This window comes from Lithobates pipiens, unplaced genomic scaffold, assembly GCF_037356315.1.
Source record: "Lithobates pipiens isolate NorthernLeopardFrog02 unplaced genomic scaffold, aLitPip1_a1.2 Scaffold_18, whole genome shotgun sequence".
NCBI lineage: Eukaryota > Metazoa > Chordata > Amphibia > Anura > Ranidae > Lithobates > Lithobates pipiens.
This window is the reverse complement of record NW_027507758.1, coordinates 294,285,638-294,306,509: the sequence shown is the minus strand read 5'-3', so window position 1 is coordinate 294,306,509 and position 20,872 is coordinate 294,285,638. Positions and strand designations below refer to the sequence as shown.

Here is a 20,872-nt window from a genome sequence, read left to right as displayed (position 1 = left end):
GTGGTGGCTAACCGCCACAATTTGTCCTCTCCCCATCCCGGTGGCCAGCGGGGCACGGACGTCTTCCCGGTGGTATCGCGGATGCTTGATTTCCTTGCTGCGCATGTGACGTCACACATGCCATTTTGGAAAGTCCACTGCTTCCAAAACAGAGCGGATGGCCAGAACCGCCCTAGCCCACCCCTTCAGCATCAGGGATGGCTAGAACAACTCCCTTACCGAAGATGCCGGAACCTCCATCCTAGGCAGGTATGTGCCCATATATTAAAAGTCAGCAGCTGCGGTATTTGTAGCTGCTGACTTTTCATTTATTTTTTTTGGCCGAACTCCACTTTTAGGCAAACAGTATCACACCTATATAAAACATAAAAATCAATGAACCTTTAACATATATTCCCACCTGATCCCAGAAACCGGGTGCAGGAAAGCAATTGTCAAGGAGGGGATGACGAGGGTAGAAGGAGGGAGAGGGAGTGGGGGAAGGGAAAGGGAGGGAAAAAAAATAAAAATAGGAAGGGATAAAGGTGAAGAAGCCACAAGAAAAGAGTGTAATTTTGATGCACAAGATCATAAAAATTGCTTATAGCTGAGAGCATCATTCAATCCCGGAGGTTTGAGAGCCGATGGATTATGAATCCACCTGGCCTCTCGCTGTGTAAAAGCAACTTATCATTATCACCCCCTCTCTCATTTAATGGTAAGTATTCCAAGGCAAAAAAATGCATTTTGGAGAAGTCAAGCCTGTGGAAGAGACCCATGTGTCTACTAATAGGTGTTTCCATTTTGGATTTGGAGACTAATTTGGCATGGTCACGAATATGGTGGAAGAAGGGCCTCTTTGTTTTCTCCACATAATATGCACCGCAGTCGCATAATATGATGTAGATCACCCCACCAATTGACAATTGGCCAAACATTGCAGTCTGTAGACACGTCCATTGGGCAATGTTATCTGATGGGCTCCATGAATGTACCTGCAAAAGTAAAATTTTTTGCAAGGAAAGGTTCCCCTGCGTTTATTTTGGACTTCAGTTTTGGTCTGATGGTGGCTATGGACCAAACTGTCTCTCAGAGACCTGGACCTTTTGAAAGTTATCTCAGGGTAGGCTTTTAGATCTTTGGATACAGTTTCATCAGCAAGTAATAGATACCAATACTTCTGCATTATGTTGCGGACTTGTTTTTGTTGTCCCGAGAAGCAGGTGATCATTCTTACACCCACCTCAGGTTTAGGAGGTTTCTCATTATGACTAAGCTGCACCCGATCCTGATTTCTTGCTCCGTTTTAAGCCTGTTTGAGGCATTTTTTTTTACTATAACCTCTTTCGTATAAGCACAGTTGTAAAGCATCTTTGCTGCAATTTCGTCTTATTTTTAAATACTGACTATACGGAATACTCACCACTAGGGGTGATGGATGGAAACTATCAGCATGTAAAAATAGAGTTTCCTGCAGAGCACTTGCGGAATAAGGTAGAACCAAGTCTGCCATCAGGATTAACAAAAATGTTAACATCTAGAAAGCTCAATATATGTTCATGATAGTTGATGGTAAATTTTAAATTGAAATGGTTTCAAAAAAGATGAGCAACTAATTTTTTGTGCCCGTCCATATCAAGAAAATATCGTTGATAAAACAACATCATATCAAAACCTTGCTAAAAATTCCTGCATATCCTCCCTGAAAAAGAACTCAAGGTCCCACCCCTCCAGGTACAGGTTGGCGTACAATGGGGCACATCTAGTCCCCATCACCTCCCTCTGCACCAGGAGGTAGTGGGAGCACCCAAAAAGAAAAACATTGTTCGAAAGTATAAATCATAACAAGTACAAAATGAATTTATTGTATGGTCCAGCTATTCGATCTTGTTCTTGAATGAAGGGGGTGGAGTTGAACAGGGCCTCCACATCAATGGCCACCATAGAACACCCTCGGGGATATGAATCTCATCAAGGGCCCCCAATAGGTCCATGGTGTACTTGCTGTTGGAGGTTAGTGCCCCCACATGGGGACGAAGATACCCTGAGATACCTTTTTTAGAAGTTCCAGGAGTCTGAGAGACAGTTTGGTCCATCAGCCACCATCACTCCAAAACTGAAGATCAAAATAAGCAGGGGAACCTTGCCTTGGAATACCTACCATTAAATGAGAGAGGGGGTGATAATGATAAACTGCTTTTACAGCGAGAGGCCAGATAGATTATGACTCCATTGGCTCTCAAACCTCCGGGATTGAATGATGCTCTCAGCTATAAACCATTTTTATGATCAAGCTTAATCTTGCGCATCAAAATCCCTCACTCTTGTGGTTTCTTCACCTTTTATCTCTTCCTATTTTTTATTTTTTCCCTTTTCTTCCCCCCCCCCCCCCCCCCCCCCTTGACAATTGCTTTCCTGCACCTGGTTTCTGCCAAGGTGGGAATATATGTTAAAAGTTCATTGATTTTTTTTATGTTTTTTTATAGGAATGATACTGTTTGCCTAAATGCTCAATGTACATGATGAGCTGGGTAATTGTGCCTTTTTCCAGATGCAATGAAAATTAATCAAAACTGACTGCTGGTCACTGGGGTGATGAAACACAAGGGTCAGAAACACTTGTGTTTCATCACCCTAGTGACCAGCAGTCAGTTTTTGACTTCCGTGTCACTGACTTGGAAATACCCCGATTCTTGTCCCCTGGAGGGCGGGCTTGAGTTGTTCTGGCCATTCCTGGCGCTGTAGGGGCAGGCTAGAGCAGTTCTGGCCATCCTCTTTGTTGTCTTGGAAGCAGTGGACTTTCCAAAATGGCGATTTATGCCTCTGCACACTTTGCATGTGATGTCACATCTGCCGCAAGGAATTCAGACATGCGTGATGCCACGGGGAAGACGTCCGCTCCCCGCTGGTGACATCAGACGCCACTGGGACGGGGAGAGGAAAAATTGTGGGGGTTAGGCACCACTGTGAAAAAAAGGAAGGATAGATATGGCGCTGCTCTTATTAAGATGTAATTTGCAACCTCTAGATATTTGAGGGTTGTGTATACCACGGGTGCATATAATGCAAAAAGTGAATAAAAATGCAGAAAATAAGAAATCTAAAGGATATCCTACTGTGTAAACTTCCTGATCGCTTATTTATAATACATACTGTTAGAAGCTATGTGCATTCAAACAAAAATAAAATGAAAAAACAAATAGAAAAGCTCTAACTTTTGCTGTGTGAAATCCACAATCCTGTGCAAAATCTACAATTCAAAGTAACATTTATGTGCCAAAAAATACAACATATATGACTGGTATATAGTATTGCTGTGAAACTGGGCTCAGAATATGCAACATGTACCGTCCTGGTGTATAAAAAAAAAAGTCCAATAATAAAGTGACAACAGTGCCCCAAGAAACGCACTCACCGCTATTATTCACCCCACAAGGAGGTATTTCACTTTCACAGTATGAGCCACTGTGCAGCCTGTGGCGTAGGAACACTTCCTGCCCTGTATCCTCCAAGTGCCTTCTTGTCTGTGATGTAAGTGGTCTCCTTCCTGTTGACCTTTTAATGTTTATGTTGCCCACATGTAGAGAGGAAATAAACGCCATAGTGTGATATTGTACAAATTTCCAAATATTTATTAGTAATACTGTTGGGTACTCACATTTAATAAAAATCATTCAAGCAAAAAATGTTTAAAATCAAGAAGCTGTAGCGATCTGCGCTCCATAGCTCGAAAACCAAAAGTGATGCAATAACACTCTTAGTCCCGCCCTACGCATTACGTCACTGGGACATTATCTGGAGCGGCCTCCACTCACCGAAGGAGGATCTGTGAAAGAGAGCCTGCGACTCTCCTCTCCCTCTTTACCCTGGGTTTTTACCAAGAGATTTTGACCATCTGCTATCCTGTCCATGTGAGGGATTATAGGGGTCACTATTCCCCCTGCATAGAAGGAGAGGGAGTCTTTTCCATTCAACACTTGCAGGTGACCTCCTCTTGATGTCTATCTGTAATGTTGTTGCTCAGCTCCAGAGTGATGTGGGACCCCCTGCTCTTCCAGTAACAGGAATGGCCCTTTTCAAAGAGATCTCATTATGGGATAACACACATCCATATATTTATATACATTTTTTGTTGTTTTGTCTCTTGCTTCTTAGGCATATGCTGGCTGATTCTTTGGGAAGACAGGCTCTTACAGCTCTTACTGCTGTAAGCTCTTGTTTATAGACTCACCAAGTTCCATCTGCTGTTCTTTTCTCATTGTTTATCCCAGCAGTAATCCGTATTCTCATTAAGGGAATGAAGGAATGTATTTGTTCTATTTTTTGAAAATCTATCTTGGTCAAGGTAAATTGGTCTTATCTGTTTTTAGATGGAACTTCGATTACCTTTTTGTATATCACTTGATTAGCAACGTTGATTTAGTCTAACTGATATGCCGTCCTATGTATTTCAGAACATTGTCCTTTCCCTATGGTTGCAAACCTGTCCCTTTTGACTTTGGCTCCAGAAGGAACCAAAATCATCTAATTGATTTAAATGCCTCTGAGGTTTCGGAGCATCTGGTAGGCACACATCCTCAGTTCCTTATTTGCTAAAATGCTTTAATACTATGTTTATGAAATTTACCCTGACTTGATTGTCATGATATCTTGAAGTACATGTATTATAATTATTTATTTCTCTTGTAGTATCAACTTTATGCAGTACTTTCAAAAGCTCCAGAGGAAGCTCTTGTGAGCGAAACATGTAGAGTAAGAAGTGGCTGCATTGGTGTATTATACGCTTTTTAAAATCTTTTTATTGTTAATCGTATGTTGTCTTGGCACCTTAAAAGTCCTGTCTTTTTCCACTGTTTCTGTTTACATAAAGGGATGTGGTGCTTGATTCTGATTCTTCATTGCCCTAATCGGCATTATAAGTCAAGCTTAGTTTTGTATGGTGGAAGTTCCCTGATATTTGTCTATATCCTAAAGTGGTGAACTCCTACTCTTAGGTGTGTCGGGCACATTTTACGGAACTAGCAGACATAGATTCCCAAAGATGTTCTATAAAAGTGTTTCTCAACCTTTTTACCTTGGAGGAAATCTTTGCAATAAGTTTGAGATCTCGGGGAACCCTCAAAGTAATGTTTAGATCTACAGCTCACAGAACATTGGAGTGATCACTGTGCTGTTGATTTAACAACAATTATTTTTTGACATTTTTAAATAATGGAATCAATATTAAAAGATGCATGGATGGTCAATTCTGGGTCAAACTTGAGATAAGCAGTGTACAGGGGGGGGGCAGCAGGGCATACTATGGGGCACCTTACCTGGGATCATGGCACATGGGATCATGGAATCTTACATGGGATCAAGGTAGGGTTGCACTGATACCACTTTTTTTTCAAGACTTTTTTTTCAAGTACTTGACGATACCGATTACTGATCGTTTTTAAGACCCTTTCACACCACACCGCCAATTGCGTCGGTGGTAAAACGCCGCTATTTTTAGCAGCGTTTTACCGCCGGATTTGCGGTGCATTTCGGCCGCTAGCGGGGCGCTTTTACCCCCGCTAGCGGCCGCGAAAGGGTTAAAACCGCCGGCAATACGCCGCAAAAGCAGCGGTTTGCCGGCGGTATTACAGCGCTGCCCCATTGATTTCAATGGGGAGCAGCGGTGGAGGAGCGGTAAACACACCGCTCCTTGACCGCTCCAAAGAAGCTGCTGGCAGGACTTTTTTCTGACGTCCTGCCAGCGCACCGCTGTAGTGTGAAAGCCCTCGGGGCTTTCACACTACACACAATGGTGCAGCTTCTTTAGGGCGGATTGCAGGCGCTATTTCTAACACTATAGCGCCTGCAAAACGCCCTGGTGTAAAAGGGGTGTAAATGTCATGTGTCAGTGGCACTAATATGCAGCAGTTATGACGCGTGAACTGTGTGTTTTTTTGTGTTTTGTTTTGTTTTGTCTTGTTTGTTTTTATTTTTTTACAATTTTATTTTGATGCAATTATTAAAAAAGAAAATTTTTTTATATATATATATATATATATATATATATATATATATATATATATATATATATATATATATATATATATATATATATATATATATATATATATATACATATATACATATATATAATCTTCTTCTTTTTTTTTTTTTTTTTTTTTTTTACAATGCTTTTTTGGAGGGGGGGGGGGGGGTTTTACCTTTTTTAAATATTTATTTGTTACATTTTTTTTTTTATGTTTTTTTTTTTTGTTTATCGGCCCTGTTGGGGGGCTTTGGTGAGATCTCCCTTTTGAGACAGGGAAAGGGACTGAGGACACAGATTTCTCTGCAGCCTCAGCTGCACTGGAGATGAATGGAGAGGAGCTCCTCTCCATTCATAAATTGAAGCATCGCAAACACAGGTTACTATGCTCAGTTATGAATGAACAGAGTCAGTGATCACTGTCTCTGTTCATTTGGAAAAGGAAGGAGCCAGTAAATGACAATTTACCCTCTCCTTCCTCCTGACAGATTTGGGACAAAGGGAGTGGAGGAGCATGGAGGGGGACCAGAACAGAACAAGGAGGAGGACTGGAGGAGTATACGGGAACAGTCAGGGGTGATCGCTGCGGCGGCTTGGGGAGTTACAAGCACAGATTCCTCCATATAGATTTCAATAAAGCAGCTGAAAGCCACGGAAGAGAGGGGAGGAGGTGAAGCAGCTGTCAGCTGCTTTATTGAAATTTATACAGGGAGATCGGTGCTTGTAACTCCCCAACTGATCACCCCTGACTGCTAAGGTATTATATCAAGGCAATGTGGCCATGTGAACTGTGCTACAGTACTGTTCTGTAAAAGCTGGCCGTTTTTTTTCAGTGTTGCTTTATTATCTTCTAGCTTGAAAGTGGACTTGAAGTAAACAGAATATTTCTGTCTGCGGCTGCTCAGAATTCTTCCCAGCGGAAGGTGAAGAAAAAGAAGCAATTACAGGTAATTATAATGCAGAGAAGATGAAGAAGTAATGCTGATTACATCACCTGAGTGTTTTAAAGCAAAGAATAAACCTATTATTACTTTTATATACAAAATGCCATTTAAGTGGGGTTTTATTTTTAATTTTTTATGTTGGAAGTGATTTGCATTGGTGTAAATTGTTCTATTTCCTAATTGGAAATAATCAAGCCTCTCTACAAATACTGATGTAACTTTTTTAAATACTGCCATTTCTGTAATAGAAAAAGACAGCCTTCAAAACATGCTAGGCTGCATTATATACCATAGAATGGCGACAAATGGGAAGCATTTTGCCTGCTTGTCACAAATATTTTTTTTTTTTTTTTTGTTCGCATTGCCCTAGTGCTAGTTTGTAATTGTCAGTGGATAATTATTGCATGTTTGTAATATTGATTTTTAAGCAGAAGAAACCTGCAGTAAGTAAATCTGCTTCTGATCTGAGGATGTCTTTGAAGGCAGGTGATCTCCCCTTTGTAGCTGGTAAGGTGGGTATTTATGCATATTTTTTTTATTTCTATTGGTAAGTTTCCATTGTAGAAGTAACGCGTATGGTTTTTGAGTCAGTAGTTTTGCAGAAACCAATGTCATCGCATTGTGAAGTTGATAAAATCACACACAGAAAGCCATGTATTGAGCATTAAAGTGTACGTAAATCCTAAATAAATATTAAAAGGATAACTCCACTTTTGTGGGGGGGGAAAAAATTGACACACAAAAAAAAACTGTAGCGTGTACAATCGCGACACAAATAATTTTGTAAGGGAATGTTATTAAAAATGCATTTTCCTTTTCAAACTGCAGCCCTGTAATTTTCTGAAAAATGCAATGCACATAGAGGTGTACAGAACACCCTCCAGAAATGTCATTTCCTGCTTGTGTGATTGGCTCACTGATTTTCCCAGAAGTCTGCACTAAGATACAAGTCAGATTCCAGGCATCCCCTGCAATAAGCCAGCGCCTAGAGGCGATTCAGTTCGCATTGTGCGCTATACAAGTATTTAATTCATTCATTCAATAAAGATTGAATTTTTTTGTGAAATACTTCCAAAGGGAAATCAGGTCTACAGGTATGCAAACCCTGCCACTTTTCACAATAGAGCCGTGCAGGTGCAGCAGCTAATTGATAATTATAAAACCACTTCCATACAGATTCACTTAGTATATGGACACAGACAAATAGCTATTTCTTCAGAATAACAAAATGTAGAAATCTATAACACAGTTTGTTAAAACCCCATATTGACACAGAAGGGAATATTTTTTTTTCTCAACAAAAGGGAAGTTACTCTTTTTAGGAATGTTTGGTATCATGTCTTAAACTGGCCATACACGGCTCGGTTTTTTTTCAATCAGCCATACGGCTAAATTAAAAAAATATCCAATTTTCCCATCCACGCATTTGAGGTGAATGGGGAAATCCTCCCCACTGTGTCAATGTATTCTGACAGTGGGACTCCCCAACCGTCAGAACACACTGATCAGCACTGCAGCCCATTGTCTGCATGTGCTGATCCAATTAAAGTTTTCTAACAAGCCTGTTTATGAAAATTTAATTCTTAGATCAACTTCTCAGGTATTGAAACGGCCATACATGGATTGAAATTAGTCCGGTTTTTGCTGGACCGAACGATTTTCGATCCATGTATGGCCAGCTTTACCCTTTACGATTTCCTTTTTTTCTGAATCTATTGAAGTTTCTTAGTCCATTCACACTTCTGCAACTTAAAATCGTGTAATTTCCAGTGCGACTTGATGTGACTTTGTGACTTTGGATGAGTGCGACTAGTGACTTTGTAGAGTACATTGGTCAAACCCAAAGACATGTGCAGAACATAAAAATTTGTTTGGTTTCTTTATTTTCTGAATGTAATTAAAAGAACGCCAGCAATGAAAAATTTAAAAAAAAATATGGTGTGGGGTCCCCCACCCAATCCATACAAGACCTTTATCCAAACATGAAGCTCAGCAGGTCAGGAAGGGGGTGGGGGCTCCCCTCTCCTGAACCATACTATGTTGTTGAACATTCCTTTATTAAAACATTTACAATCAAAGAAAATGTTCCCCCATTGTAGATCCATCATCAATCACGCTGCCTGCTGACCTGAAAATAGGGGAAAAAAGACTTCTGGTCCCGACAAAGGCTCCCACTGCTTGCCAGCTCTGCCGTCTTGACAGCTCTTAGATAACCGAGGGGTGGGGCCATCCGTTGATGTCACTGAGTGGCACCACCCCCTTGTGACATCACAAAAAGAGAGCAGGGCTGCATGCTTGCATAAGGGTCTGGGGGCACGCCATTTATTTATTTTACATTTTGGAATGGGGTTTTTATTAGAAACCATACCATCCTGGCCCGCGCCTTAATAACCAGCTAATCTCCACACAGAATTCAAATCGGTTGATACATTTTTGAACTTGGAATCTATTAGAAAATATAGAAACCAAACAAAACTTTATTTTTCATTGCCAACTTTCTTTTCACAAGTCGCATGTATCTCATGCAGATGCAATTTTCATGACACTTTTGAGGGTTTACATCAGTGTCTCAAACTGGGGCCCCTCCAGCTGTTGTGAAACTACAAGTCCCATGAGGCACTGCAAGGCTGACAGTTACAGGCAGGACTCCCACAGGCAGAGGCATAATGGGACTTGTAGTTTTGCAACAGCTGGAGGGCCACCAGTTTGAGACCTCTGGTTTACATTGAAGTCTATGGCCCTCAAATCACATGAAAGTTGGACCAAAATAGTGCAGGAGCTACTTTGATGTCGCTGCGAAAGTCGCACAGATGTGAACGGGACTCACTGGGAAACGAGGGGTGTGACTTGTCATGCAACTTTGCGGTCCAAAGTCGCATGACAAGTCGAACAAATGTGAATAGGGCCTTAGCTAGAGATCCTGCCAGTAACTGCACATCCTGTTGTGGGCTGACAGTGAGCCAGTGAGTCACAATAAGCTGCAGAGTTGTTTTCTTTTACTGGCTTTACATTCCCTAGAATATATTTTAAATTTGTTTATGCCAGGTCTACCATATTGATCAAAAACCTGTATCATTGAATAACTTTTTAAATGGATGGTTTGTGCACCCTTCTTTTACATAGTTAATCAATTTGGCAGAAACAAAATCTGCTTTCTTTATATTTTACCTTACTTTTACGCTGCTTTGACTTGCTTATAAGGTAAACGGAGCTGCATTCCCAGTGCTTAGGGAAGAAAAGCAGTTCAAGTGCAAACAAAATCCACCGTACATGATCTGTTACATAGATTACCAATGAGTGGAACTGTACCTCTAACCACTAGTGCGGAAACCCAATTCTATCCGTAGGCACTAAGGGCTGAAGCCAAGTATCACTGATCTAAATTTTTTATTTTTTTTCATAAAGTGTGTAACATTTTCCAAAAAAAAAAAAAAAATATATATATATATATATAACCACTTTCAGACCGGACCATTTTGCTGGTCAATGACCAGAGGTCTTTTTACAATTTGGCACTGCGCTGCTTTAACTGGTAATTGCGCGGTCATGCAATGTTGTACCCAAACAAAATTTGCGTCCTTTTCTTCCCACAAATAGAGCTTTCTTTTGATGGTATTTGATTGCCTCTGCGATTTTTTTTATTTTTTGCGATCTAAACGTAAAAAGACCGCAAATTTTGAAAAAAAAAAGATATTTTCTACTTTTTGTTATTAGAAAAATCCAATAAACTCAATTTTAGTCATACATTTAGGCCAAAATTTATTCAGCCACATGTCTTTGGTAAAAAAAAAGTCAATAACTGTATATTTATTGGTTTGCGCAAAAGTTGTCACATCTACAAACTAAGGTAAGTTTTCTGGAATTTACGCAGCTTTTAGTTTACGACTGCCTATCTCATTTCTTGAGGTGCTAAAATGGCAGGGCAGTACAAAACCCCCCCAAATGACCCCATTTTGGAAAGTAGACCCCCTAAGGAAATTGATAAGTGGCATGTTGAGCCCATTGAATATTTTATTTTTTTGCCTCAAGCGATTGAATAATGACAAAAAAAAATATTTTTTTTTTTTTTACACAAAGTTGTCACTAAATGATATATTGCTCACGCATGCCATGGGCATATGTGAAATGACACCCCAAAATAAATTCTGCTGCTTCTCCTGAGTACGGGGATACCACATATGTGGGACTTTTTGGGAGCCTAGCCGCGTACGGGGCCCCGAAAACCAAGCACCGCCTTCAGGCTTTCTAAGTGCGTTACAGTTTTGAAGGCCATAAAATGCCAAGATGGCACAAACCCCCCCAAATAACCCCATTTTGGAAAGTAGACACCCCTAAATTTAGGGGTACACTAGTGAGACTAGGTAATAAATGGCGGGTGCCCTGAAACTATAAAAAAATAACTAACCAACCAGCGTCACCTGTAACAGTTATATGGTGATCACTGGTGAAAGGGTTAACTAGGGGGCAATCAGGGGGCTTTATGCGGTAGTATATGGGGGTCCCTGGCGCTATAAAAAGCTGCGGCGAACCTAAATACCTACCTGCCTAACTAGCGTCACCTGTGACACTAATACAGCGATCAGAAAAACGATCGCTTATTAGGCTGGGTTCACACTGGAGCGATGCAGGAACGCCACGAATCCGCGGCGGGTTCCCGCATCGCATGCCTCCCGGCGGCAGTTCACACTGCCCTATGCGAACTGCTGGGAGTGTCAGTGAAATGTTAATGACACCCCCAGATCAGTTCGCATATCGCAGTGCGATCTGCAAACTCTGATCGCATGGTGTGAACACCCATGCGATCCGATTCTGCTGCGGACCAAAAAAGGGTCCCATGCGAGTTTGCGGCGGGTGCGACACGAATTCAGCCATACTATCTGTATGGCTGAACTCGAATCGCACAGAGATCGGATGTGATTTGCACTGCAGTGCGGTGCGAATCACATCCGTTCTCATAAACCGCTGCAATGTGAACCCAGCCTTAGTGACACTGGCGACGGGGGGTGACCACGGGGTTAAACCTTTATTGGGGGGGTTAGGGGGGTACCTTAGAACTAAAGGGGGCTAACCCTAACTGCCCTAACAGTTATTACAGTCACAAATGACACCCGCCGGGTGATCAGGGGGTTAAACCTTTATTGGGTAATAAATGGCGGGTGCCCTGAAACTATAAAAAAATAACTAACCAACCAGCGTCACCTGTAACAGTTATATGGTGATCACTGGTAAAAGGGTTAACTAGGGGGCAATCAGGGGGCTTTATGCGGTAGTATATGGGGGTCCCTGGCGCTATCAAAAAGTTGCGGCGAACCTAAATACCTACCTGCCTAACTAGCGTCACCTGTGACACTAATACAGCGATCAGAAAAATGATCGCTTATTAGGCTGGGTTCACACTGGAGCGATGCGGGAACGCCACAAATCCGCGGCGGGTTCCCGCATCGCATGCCTCCCGGCGGCAGTTCACACTGCCCTATGCGAACTGCTGGGAGTGTCAGTGAAATGTTAATGACACCCCCATATCAGTTCGCATATCGCAGTGCGATCTGCAAACTCGGATCGCATGGTGTGAACACCCATGCGATCCGATTCTGCTGCGGACCAAAAAAAGGGTCCCGTGCGAATTTGCGGCGGGTGCGGCGCGAATTCAGCCATACTATCTGTATGGCTGAACTCGAATTGCACAGAGATCGGATGTGATTTGCACTGCAGTGCGGTGCGAATCACATTCGTTCTCATAAACCGCTGCAATGTGAACCCAGCCTTAGTGACACTGGCGACGGGGGGTGATCACGGGGTTAAACCTTTATTGGGGGGGTTAGGGGGGTACATTAGAACTAAAGGGGGCTAACCCTAACTGCCCTAACAGTTATTACAGTCACAAATGACACCAATGCAAAAAAAAAAAAAAAATGCAATTGGTGTCACTGTGACTGGGGGGGCATGGGTAATTGGGGGGGTGATCGGGGGGTGAAGGGGGGGTGTGAGTGTGCCTGGCATGTTCTACTGTGTAGTGTCGTGTTGGTGCAACTCACCGATCCTCTCTCCTCGGTGCCGGAACGAAAAATACCGACACGGAGGAGAGATTACATCACTTCCTCTCCTGTGTTTACATTACAGGAGAGGAAGTGATGTCACGGAGCATTTCTATTCGTCGGGAGCGATCGCGAGGGGGTGGCCATGAATGAATGGCCGCCCCCTCATCCCGGATCGCTCCCGAACGAATACCGATCGGGCCCCCCACCCGCGGGAAGGCAGGGACGTGTATATATACGCCCATATGCCTGCCCGTGCCATTCTGTCGACGTATATCGTCGTGCGGCGGTCGGCAAGTGGATAAATATATATATTATATTATATTCATTAGATCATACATAGTATAAAGTATCGAAGGTGATTGTACTACAAAAGGGGCATACGAGCAAAGAAGGGCGCCAATTCGTAACTGGTACTCACACTGATCAAACCTTTTCCGATGTATCCAATGCATATCTTACTTTTTTTTTTTTTTTTTTTTTTTTTTTTTTTATCCCTAGACATGGCAGAATTGTGCAACATAGTAGTTTTCTACTGTAGTCTGTATTAGAATAAAACAAAATACATAGGTGCCCCTTTTGTACAGGGTATAGTCTAAAATTGACTGTAACACCACCTTATTTTTTTCTGTTTTTGGTAGCTGGAAATGTAAACAATCCCTGTGACTATTTAGAAAAACCAGCTTTCAGCACGGTCAGACTTTAAATGACAATTGCGCATTCATGCAACACTACCCGTATAACTTTTTTATAATTTTTTTTTTTTTTTTTTCTTCACAAATGGAGCTTTCTTTTGGTGGCATTTAATCAACACTGTTTTATTTTTTATTTTTTGCAAAATAATCAAAAAACTACCAAAAATGTTGAAAAAAAAAAAAGATTTTCTTTGTTCCTGTTATACCATTTTGCAAATAATCTTTCTTCATGAATTTATTCCAAAATGTATACTGCTATATTTCTTTGGTGAAAATAACCCAAATCAGTGTAGATTATTTAGTCTTTAGGAAAGTTAGATTCGCACAATCGATCAATCCTGATCTACTGACAGCCTATCTCAGGACAGTACAAATATCCCTCAAATTACCTCTTTTTGGAAGTAATTAGTAAGAGGCAATGGCAAGTTTTTCTGAAGTTGTAATTTTTCTGTCACTGTCTTTTGTGAAATTTAAATTGTCATAATTTTTTACATACTTTCACCAGTGCAGTACAGTGCCCTCATATGACTGGTGTGGCGGTGACCAGGGACATGGACTGGTGACAGTATGTAAAAAAATAAATAGCAATAATTACATTTTAATTTTTTTTTTTATATTTCTTTTTCGTCTGCCCCTTTTTTTCTTTCTTTTTTTCACACTATGATTGCTTATAATACAGGCAGTCCCCGGGCTACAAATAAAATTTGGTTCTGTAGGTTTGTTCTCAAGGTGAATTTGTACAGTGGTGCTCAAAAGTTTGCATACCCTGCAGAAATTTTGTAATTTTGGCATCAATATTAAAAATGACAGATCATGCCAAAAAACTGTCTTTTTATTTTAAGGATAATGATCACATGAAGCCATGTATTACCATTAGGAGCTTCTATTGCTATGCCAGCATATGCTGTCTACAATGTAAGCAATTCAGATTGGAATATAAATATCAAAAAACTGCTTTAAAGCTCTAAATAAATCTTTATTGAACATAAAACATGTAATTTTGTTGTATTAATATGGTTTAGCCGGAGTGAAGGATGGTTGACATTGACACTAATTTTCATTTTGTTCAGATAGCATCTACATCCAATGCTCCTTTTTTTTATAATTTATTTTTATTTTTAAAGGTATTTTCAATTACATGTGATATATTTAATACTGATTTATATTAAACTGAGCTTTTTTTTGAGTTTCTTAGTGAATGTAATCAATCAGCATACTACATCCCGCCCCATAGTGTTTAGCAATAGGAGGACATGGAGGATGAGGATGGAAGGAGTGTGTCATTTACTACTATGTATACAGCAGGGATGGGCTCTGGCGTGTTCACACAGTCCACATGCAGAGCCCGCCAGGAAGTCAGCACTGTACTGCGCTAATCACATGCAGTGAGACATTTCCCGATCGTGCGTCGTCCCACTGCCTGTGATTAGCGCAACGCAGTGCCGACTTCCTGGCAGGCTCTGTGTGTGGGCTGTGTGAACATGCCGGAGCTCATGCCTAGTATACAGTACGCCCACATGTGTGGCTCTGTAGTGATGTGGGCTGTACAGATAATAAAAAGGAGAAAATTAAGAGCTTAGATGGGAACTGAAATTGAGCATGTGCCGTAGAGGACTCCAGCTGCTCTACAAAATCTCAGACTGCAGTGGGGATGCAGAGAAACACAGCACAGATGCTTTTAGTACAGGGGTGTCAAACTCCATTTCATCATGGGCTGCATCAGCAGTATGGTTTCCCTTAAAGAGCCATTTCTATCTGGGGTGCATTATGTGCAGAGTTCAGGATTATGCTACTGTATGTACTAGAGCTGCACGGTTAATCGTTAAAGGGTAAGTTCACCTTTACAAAAAAAATCTGTAAGGTGAACTTACACAGGACCCCCTCTTCATTCCCGCTGACCTGAATTGAGGCAATCTCCCAATCTGAGCCCCTGTATATCTGCGTCAGGAGTCCATGGTTAGAAAACCCTGCAGATGAATCTCCAAAATGTACCCTGCCAGGAGGGATGTTTTGGAGCATTCAAATTTTCGGGGCTGTCGCATGGGTGGTGCCGACCAATCGGAAGCCGCGTAGCCCATCCTGTCAGATGCGAAGAAGATGCATGGATGCCGATGGGATTTATAAGCCCCGTTCTGTTGCGGATATATCGGGGCTCAGAATGGGAGATTGCCATGATCCAGGTCAGTGGGACTCCCTTTTTAGTTCCATTTACGTCATCACGCTCAAAACTGATGGACTTTCGAACGGACTTAGTCCGTTCGTGTGTGGCCAAGTCCGTTCGTTCAGAAGTCCATCGGACTTAGTCTACCGGAAAGTCCGGTCGTGTGCACGCGGCATTACAGATTTTTTTGTAAAGGCCAACTTACCCTTTAAGGAATCAAAATTGTGATTCTACTCCCCTCCTGATCTTAAAACAGCATTTCTATGTAATAAATGCAGAAAGTTCTCACTTCTGACAGCTGGCAAATTTATCTCAACATTGTAGATATCTATAAACAAAGTAACATTTTGTTCTCAGATCAAAGGAATGAACTTCTGTCTGTAAATCAGGGCAGTTTAACCATTTAAAGACTAAACCTTTTTCTGACATTTGTTAAGTTAAAATCGTGATTTTTTTTTTTTTTTGCTAGAAAATTAATTGGAACCACTAAACATATATATATATATATATATATATATATATATATATATATATATATATAATAACAGCCCAATTTTTTTTGTATAATGTGAAATATATTGTGCTGCGAGAAAAAAAAAATCATGATTCTCATTTTAGCCAGAATTGTGCAGCTCTAGTATGTACAGAGTTGAGGATTACACTATGTACAGAGTGCAGGATTCAGGGGTGCGCTGTGTACAGAGTGCAGGGTGTTGCTGTCTGTAATGTAATGTGGAATACATATAATATTTTGTAACATAATATATGGTTTAATTTTCTCTCTTTATTTTTTAAGTCTACCTGTTCCAGTCATTCTCTGAGTGCAAATGTGCAGAGTGTTATGCACATGATAAAGCATCAAAGCCAGAGCCCACATACAACACTTACCCGTTCAAAATCTGCAGGACATAAGCCAGTTGGGCTTGCTGGATCAAGCAGGTCTTCAGCCTGTGCAGCACCCTCTACAGGTGATAGCCTGACTGATCTACTACTCGCTCTACAAGGCGAGTTGGAGGACTTGAATTTGTAAGTATAGAATGTGCTGTTTCTGGTAATTGGAATATTTAATGCTTTAATAATAGTGTATCAATGATTTTTCAGCTGTGCTATATTTTGCTTTTAAATATAATAAAAACATTTTATTTTGGTATAGAAAAATTTGTCAGTCACTATAATCAAAATACATCTTGCTGTAAGTAAAGATACATTCCTCAAAAAATACAAATTTAAATAGCCCATAAAATTTTTTGTCTCTAACATCCATTGAAGGAAACAAGAAGTTTTTCACCTCTGGGTTACACTGTCACTCTGCAGGAGGGTTGGTTGGTTATCAGGCCAACCCAAGATAGATCCTCTTATTACCAGCATGCACTTTTTGCTGGTGTCCTAATAGAATGGACGTTTGTTCAGCTCAGCTGGGCAGAAGACTAACTCATTTTTGCTAGTATGCCATTTTTTGTCAGAGCAGCTGGCATTGTCCCAGTACCTGCCCTGCCTCTGAACACTCAGTTTGTAAAAAAGATGGTCAGGAGCTGTCAGAATTACATAGGTCACTGGACACCTTTTTAAAATTACCTGCTTCACTTGGATTTTGCTACAGAATGGGTTAACGCTGTGGGACTGAGAGCCTTATATCATCTACTGGGTGGATTACCGCATGTGTGCTTTCTTTACCATAATGAAGTTCGATCTTTAATCCATTCTTGTTGCTCACCAACAGTGACTTTGATCACCTCTGGCCATCATCTAAAACTGGATGTCTGTGTTCTGTGAGGGCCTGAGGCTTTGCATCATACCCTGAGGCCTCTATATTGCTTTCCTGCCATATATAGCAATATGTCTGATTGTAGAAGTGGGGTACAGTCCCACTGTAACAGGTGCTGCCAAGATTACACTCTACTAACCACTCCAGAACTGGTTAGTGTGCCTACAGAGGGTGCTAACGTTTGTAGCCTGGAATTTTGTTGTCCTCTTCTCCTAGAGTCTATTTTGTCATTTGGAGTTTTCAGGTGTGACTGGTTCCTCTGCCATTTCGGTTGAGGTTTTTACTACAGTAAAGCAAGAGCTACACCAGTGTAGAACTGTAGACCCGTGTCCAAGCAGAGTCTGAAATTGAGCAACATCTATTTGAATCTACTCTTGAGAACATTATAGTGGCAGGAGCACCCATCTTTCCCAGCTAAATAATCCTAAGGAACAGACTATAAAGTCGTCTCCCTCTTTATTAAGAAACATCTCTTTTGGTTCCCAACTTCTGAGCCCTCCACATTGAGATCCCCCAAGCTTGTTTTGCTCTCTGACCCCTCCTTGATTTCTCACCTCCAACTATACAATGCCACCACACAGATCATCAGAGACTTTCTAGCTTTTTCTTTTTTTTTTTTCAAAAACATTTTATTGAAGTTTACACATCAATACAGATAATCAGATTAGCATATAATAGATGAATAACAATGGTTCAGTTACAATTGCCAAAGAATAACAGGCGGACGCAGCCGCCAACAAACATATGAGAACCTTTAAGGCAGTATGCGACTTTTCAGAAAAAGAACAAGGAAAAATATCAGGAGAAAAAACAAGAATGACATGGGGAAAAAAACTGTGAACCATCATGTAATAAGTTGTCTTATTACCTAAACAGCTAAGGTAAACCACCGAATCTCAGAGGCTAATTGAGTGGAGTAAATGAATGTATCTGCCATGTTATTAGTCATAAGTACAGGTATAGACAGAGGGGATACGTGACCTATACTATCGACAGAGATATTGATCTCTAAGGCCGAACTGACCGCATATTCATGAAAATCTGTGAGAAAAGCAAGGGGATTGACGAGATTGAGCATTAAGGTGGATTTAATAAGTGTAGGGGGATTCTAGGTGAGAAAAGATTCCCATTCATTGGGCATTTTCCTATAAGAGGAATCTGTTTTTGGAGTTAGGTAGTCAGACCTGCATGAGTTGTTTATAGGGATCAGTAGTCTTATAATGAATCCAACAAGCCCATGTGGCCGTGAATTTTGAAGGAGTATCGTTAGCTTGGTGGATCAAATCTTCCATTGTCATAATGGCGTTAATGTTATTAAACCAATCCTGGAGTGAAGGGGGGTCAGAAGAGCGCCATTTGCGTGGGATACATGTTCTGGCAGCGTTGATCATGTGCATTGCTAAAGACTTATAATAAGAGCTGTCGGGGTGATCAGAGTGATGCAGTAAAAATTGGGCCGGACTTTTGTCCAGTTGATATGTAGTGACCGCTGTTGTTATCTTATGCACTTCCGACCAATATGTTTGTATGATGGGGCACGTCCACCAAATATGAATAAATGTCCCTGTGGCCGTGTTACATCTCCAGCACATCTGAGAGATGGAAGGGTTAATTATGTGGAGTTTATGGGGTGTGATGTACCATCTTGATATTATTTTGAATGCAGTCTCTTGCGTGTTGGCGTTGGTTGATCCCTTATGGACATACCTATAGACTCTATCCCAATCAATATCGGAAACTTCCATTTGGATATCGTTGGCCCATTTGTGTTGTAATTGGATGTTTTGTTTATCACTATCAAGAAACAGTGGGTAAGTATAGGAGATGAGATGGCGTTGTGGTTCTTCCTTGGAGCATAGCTTCTCGAAGGAAGTTAAGGGTCTGGACCAACGTGGTTTAAGCTTGTGATTAAGTAGAAAGTGACGGATCTGTAGGTATGTCCACATCGGAAACGTCTCTTGTGTTGTAATGGACGCCAGATCTTCCCTGGAGAGGAATATATCATTGCGGAAGAAATGTGAAGCTCTAGCTGTAGCATGTGGCCATCCCGACGTCGGGAATGTTGAATGGGTGCCTGGAGTGAATTCCGGATTGCCCCTAAGGGGGGTCATGGGTCCGTTCGGAGAGGAAATATTGTGATGAATACAAGCCCAGCGGAAAGAATGCAGTGTCGGAGCTATCAGGGGGTGGGTCTTGTATGTGTGTGATTGGTATTTATAGTTAAGCCATGGGAGAGAGGTCAGTGGGTCGGGGGATAGAGCCTGTTCAAGACGAACCCAGTCCTTAAACGGGGCATGAATATGCCAATCAATGATTCTAGTAAGGTGGCAAGCCACCTGGTATTTGTGGATATCCGGGAGACCAGTTCCTCCCTTTAATTTAGGTAGAGTTAATTTGGAAAAGTTTATACGTGGGCGGCTTTTGTTCCAAACAAACTGTGTACATAATTTGCGGTACGTGGAGAAGAAGGTGGAAGGGAGTTTTATTGGGATAGTCTGCAATAGATACAGAATTCTTGGTAAAATGTTCATTTTGAGTATCGCCATTCTACCAAACCAAGAAAATCGTTCCGGAGACCATTTCTGAAGATCAGAGCTAATCTTCTTTAACAGGGGGACATAGTTTTGGGCATATAGGTCCGATAGGGAGACTGGAAGTTGAATGCCTAAGTAAGTAATTGCTGTGTCTTTCCACTGGAAGGGAAAATTGGTACGGCACAGAGAACATAATGGTTTGGGCAAAGAAATGTTAAGGGCATTAGATTTGTCAAAGTTAATCTGTAGATTTGATAGGGTCCTAAAATCAGAAAAATCTTGTAATAAGTTGGGAATAGTAGTTAATGGGTTTGACAGGAAAAGAAGAATATCGTCTGCAAACGCAGCAACCTTGTAAGTGTGGTTCTTTATATCTATTCCTCTGATGTTGGGGTTAGCTCTGAGCCTTCGTAGAAGGGGTTCTAGTGTTAATATAAAAATCAAGGGGGATAAGGGACACCCTTGACGTGTACCATTCGATATGGAGAAGGCGTCCGACAGATGGCCATTTACTCTAACCTTTGCCGTTGGGACAGAATAAAGAGCTAAAATCGCATTCAGCATTTTAGGAGGGAAATGTAGAGCTGTTAGTACTTCGGACATATAGTCCCAGGCCACTCTGTCGAACGCCTTCTCCGCATCCAACGACAGCATAAATCCAGGCGTTTTAGAAACTGATAGCCAATGTCCGACGTTAAGCGCTTTAAGGGTGTTATCCCTTGCTTCCCTACCCG

The 20,872-nt window shown here is 41.3% G+C and overlaps 1 protein-coding gene across 1 annotated transcript in view; it reads left to right on the top strand.

Moving 5' to 3' along the window:
* Positions 1 to 20,872, top strand: part of CEP57L1 (centrosomal protein 57 like 1) — a 71,934-nt gene that overhangs the window by 40,439 nt on the left and 10,623 nt on the right. Inside the window, 3 exon segments of the mRNA XM_077487144.1 lie at positions 6,859 to 6,951; positions 7,377 to 7,460; positions 16,636 to 16,865. Of these exon segments, the coding sequence (XP_077343270.1) occupies positions 6,859 to 6,951; positions 7,377 to 7,460; positions 16,636 to 16,865 (407 nt within the window).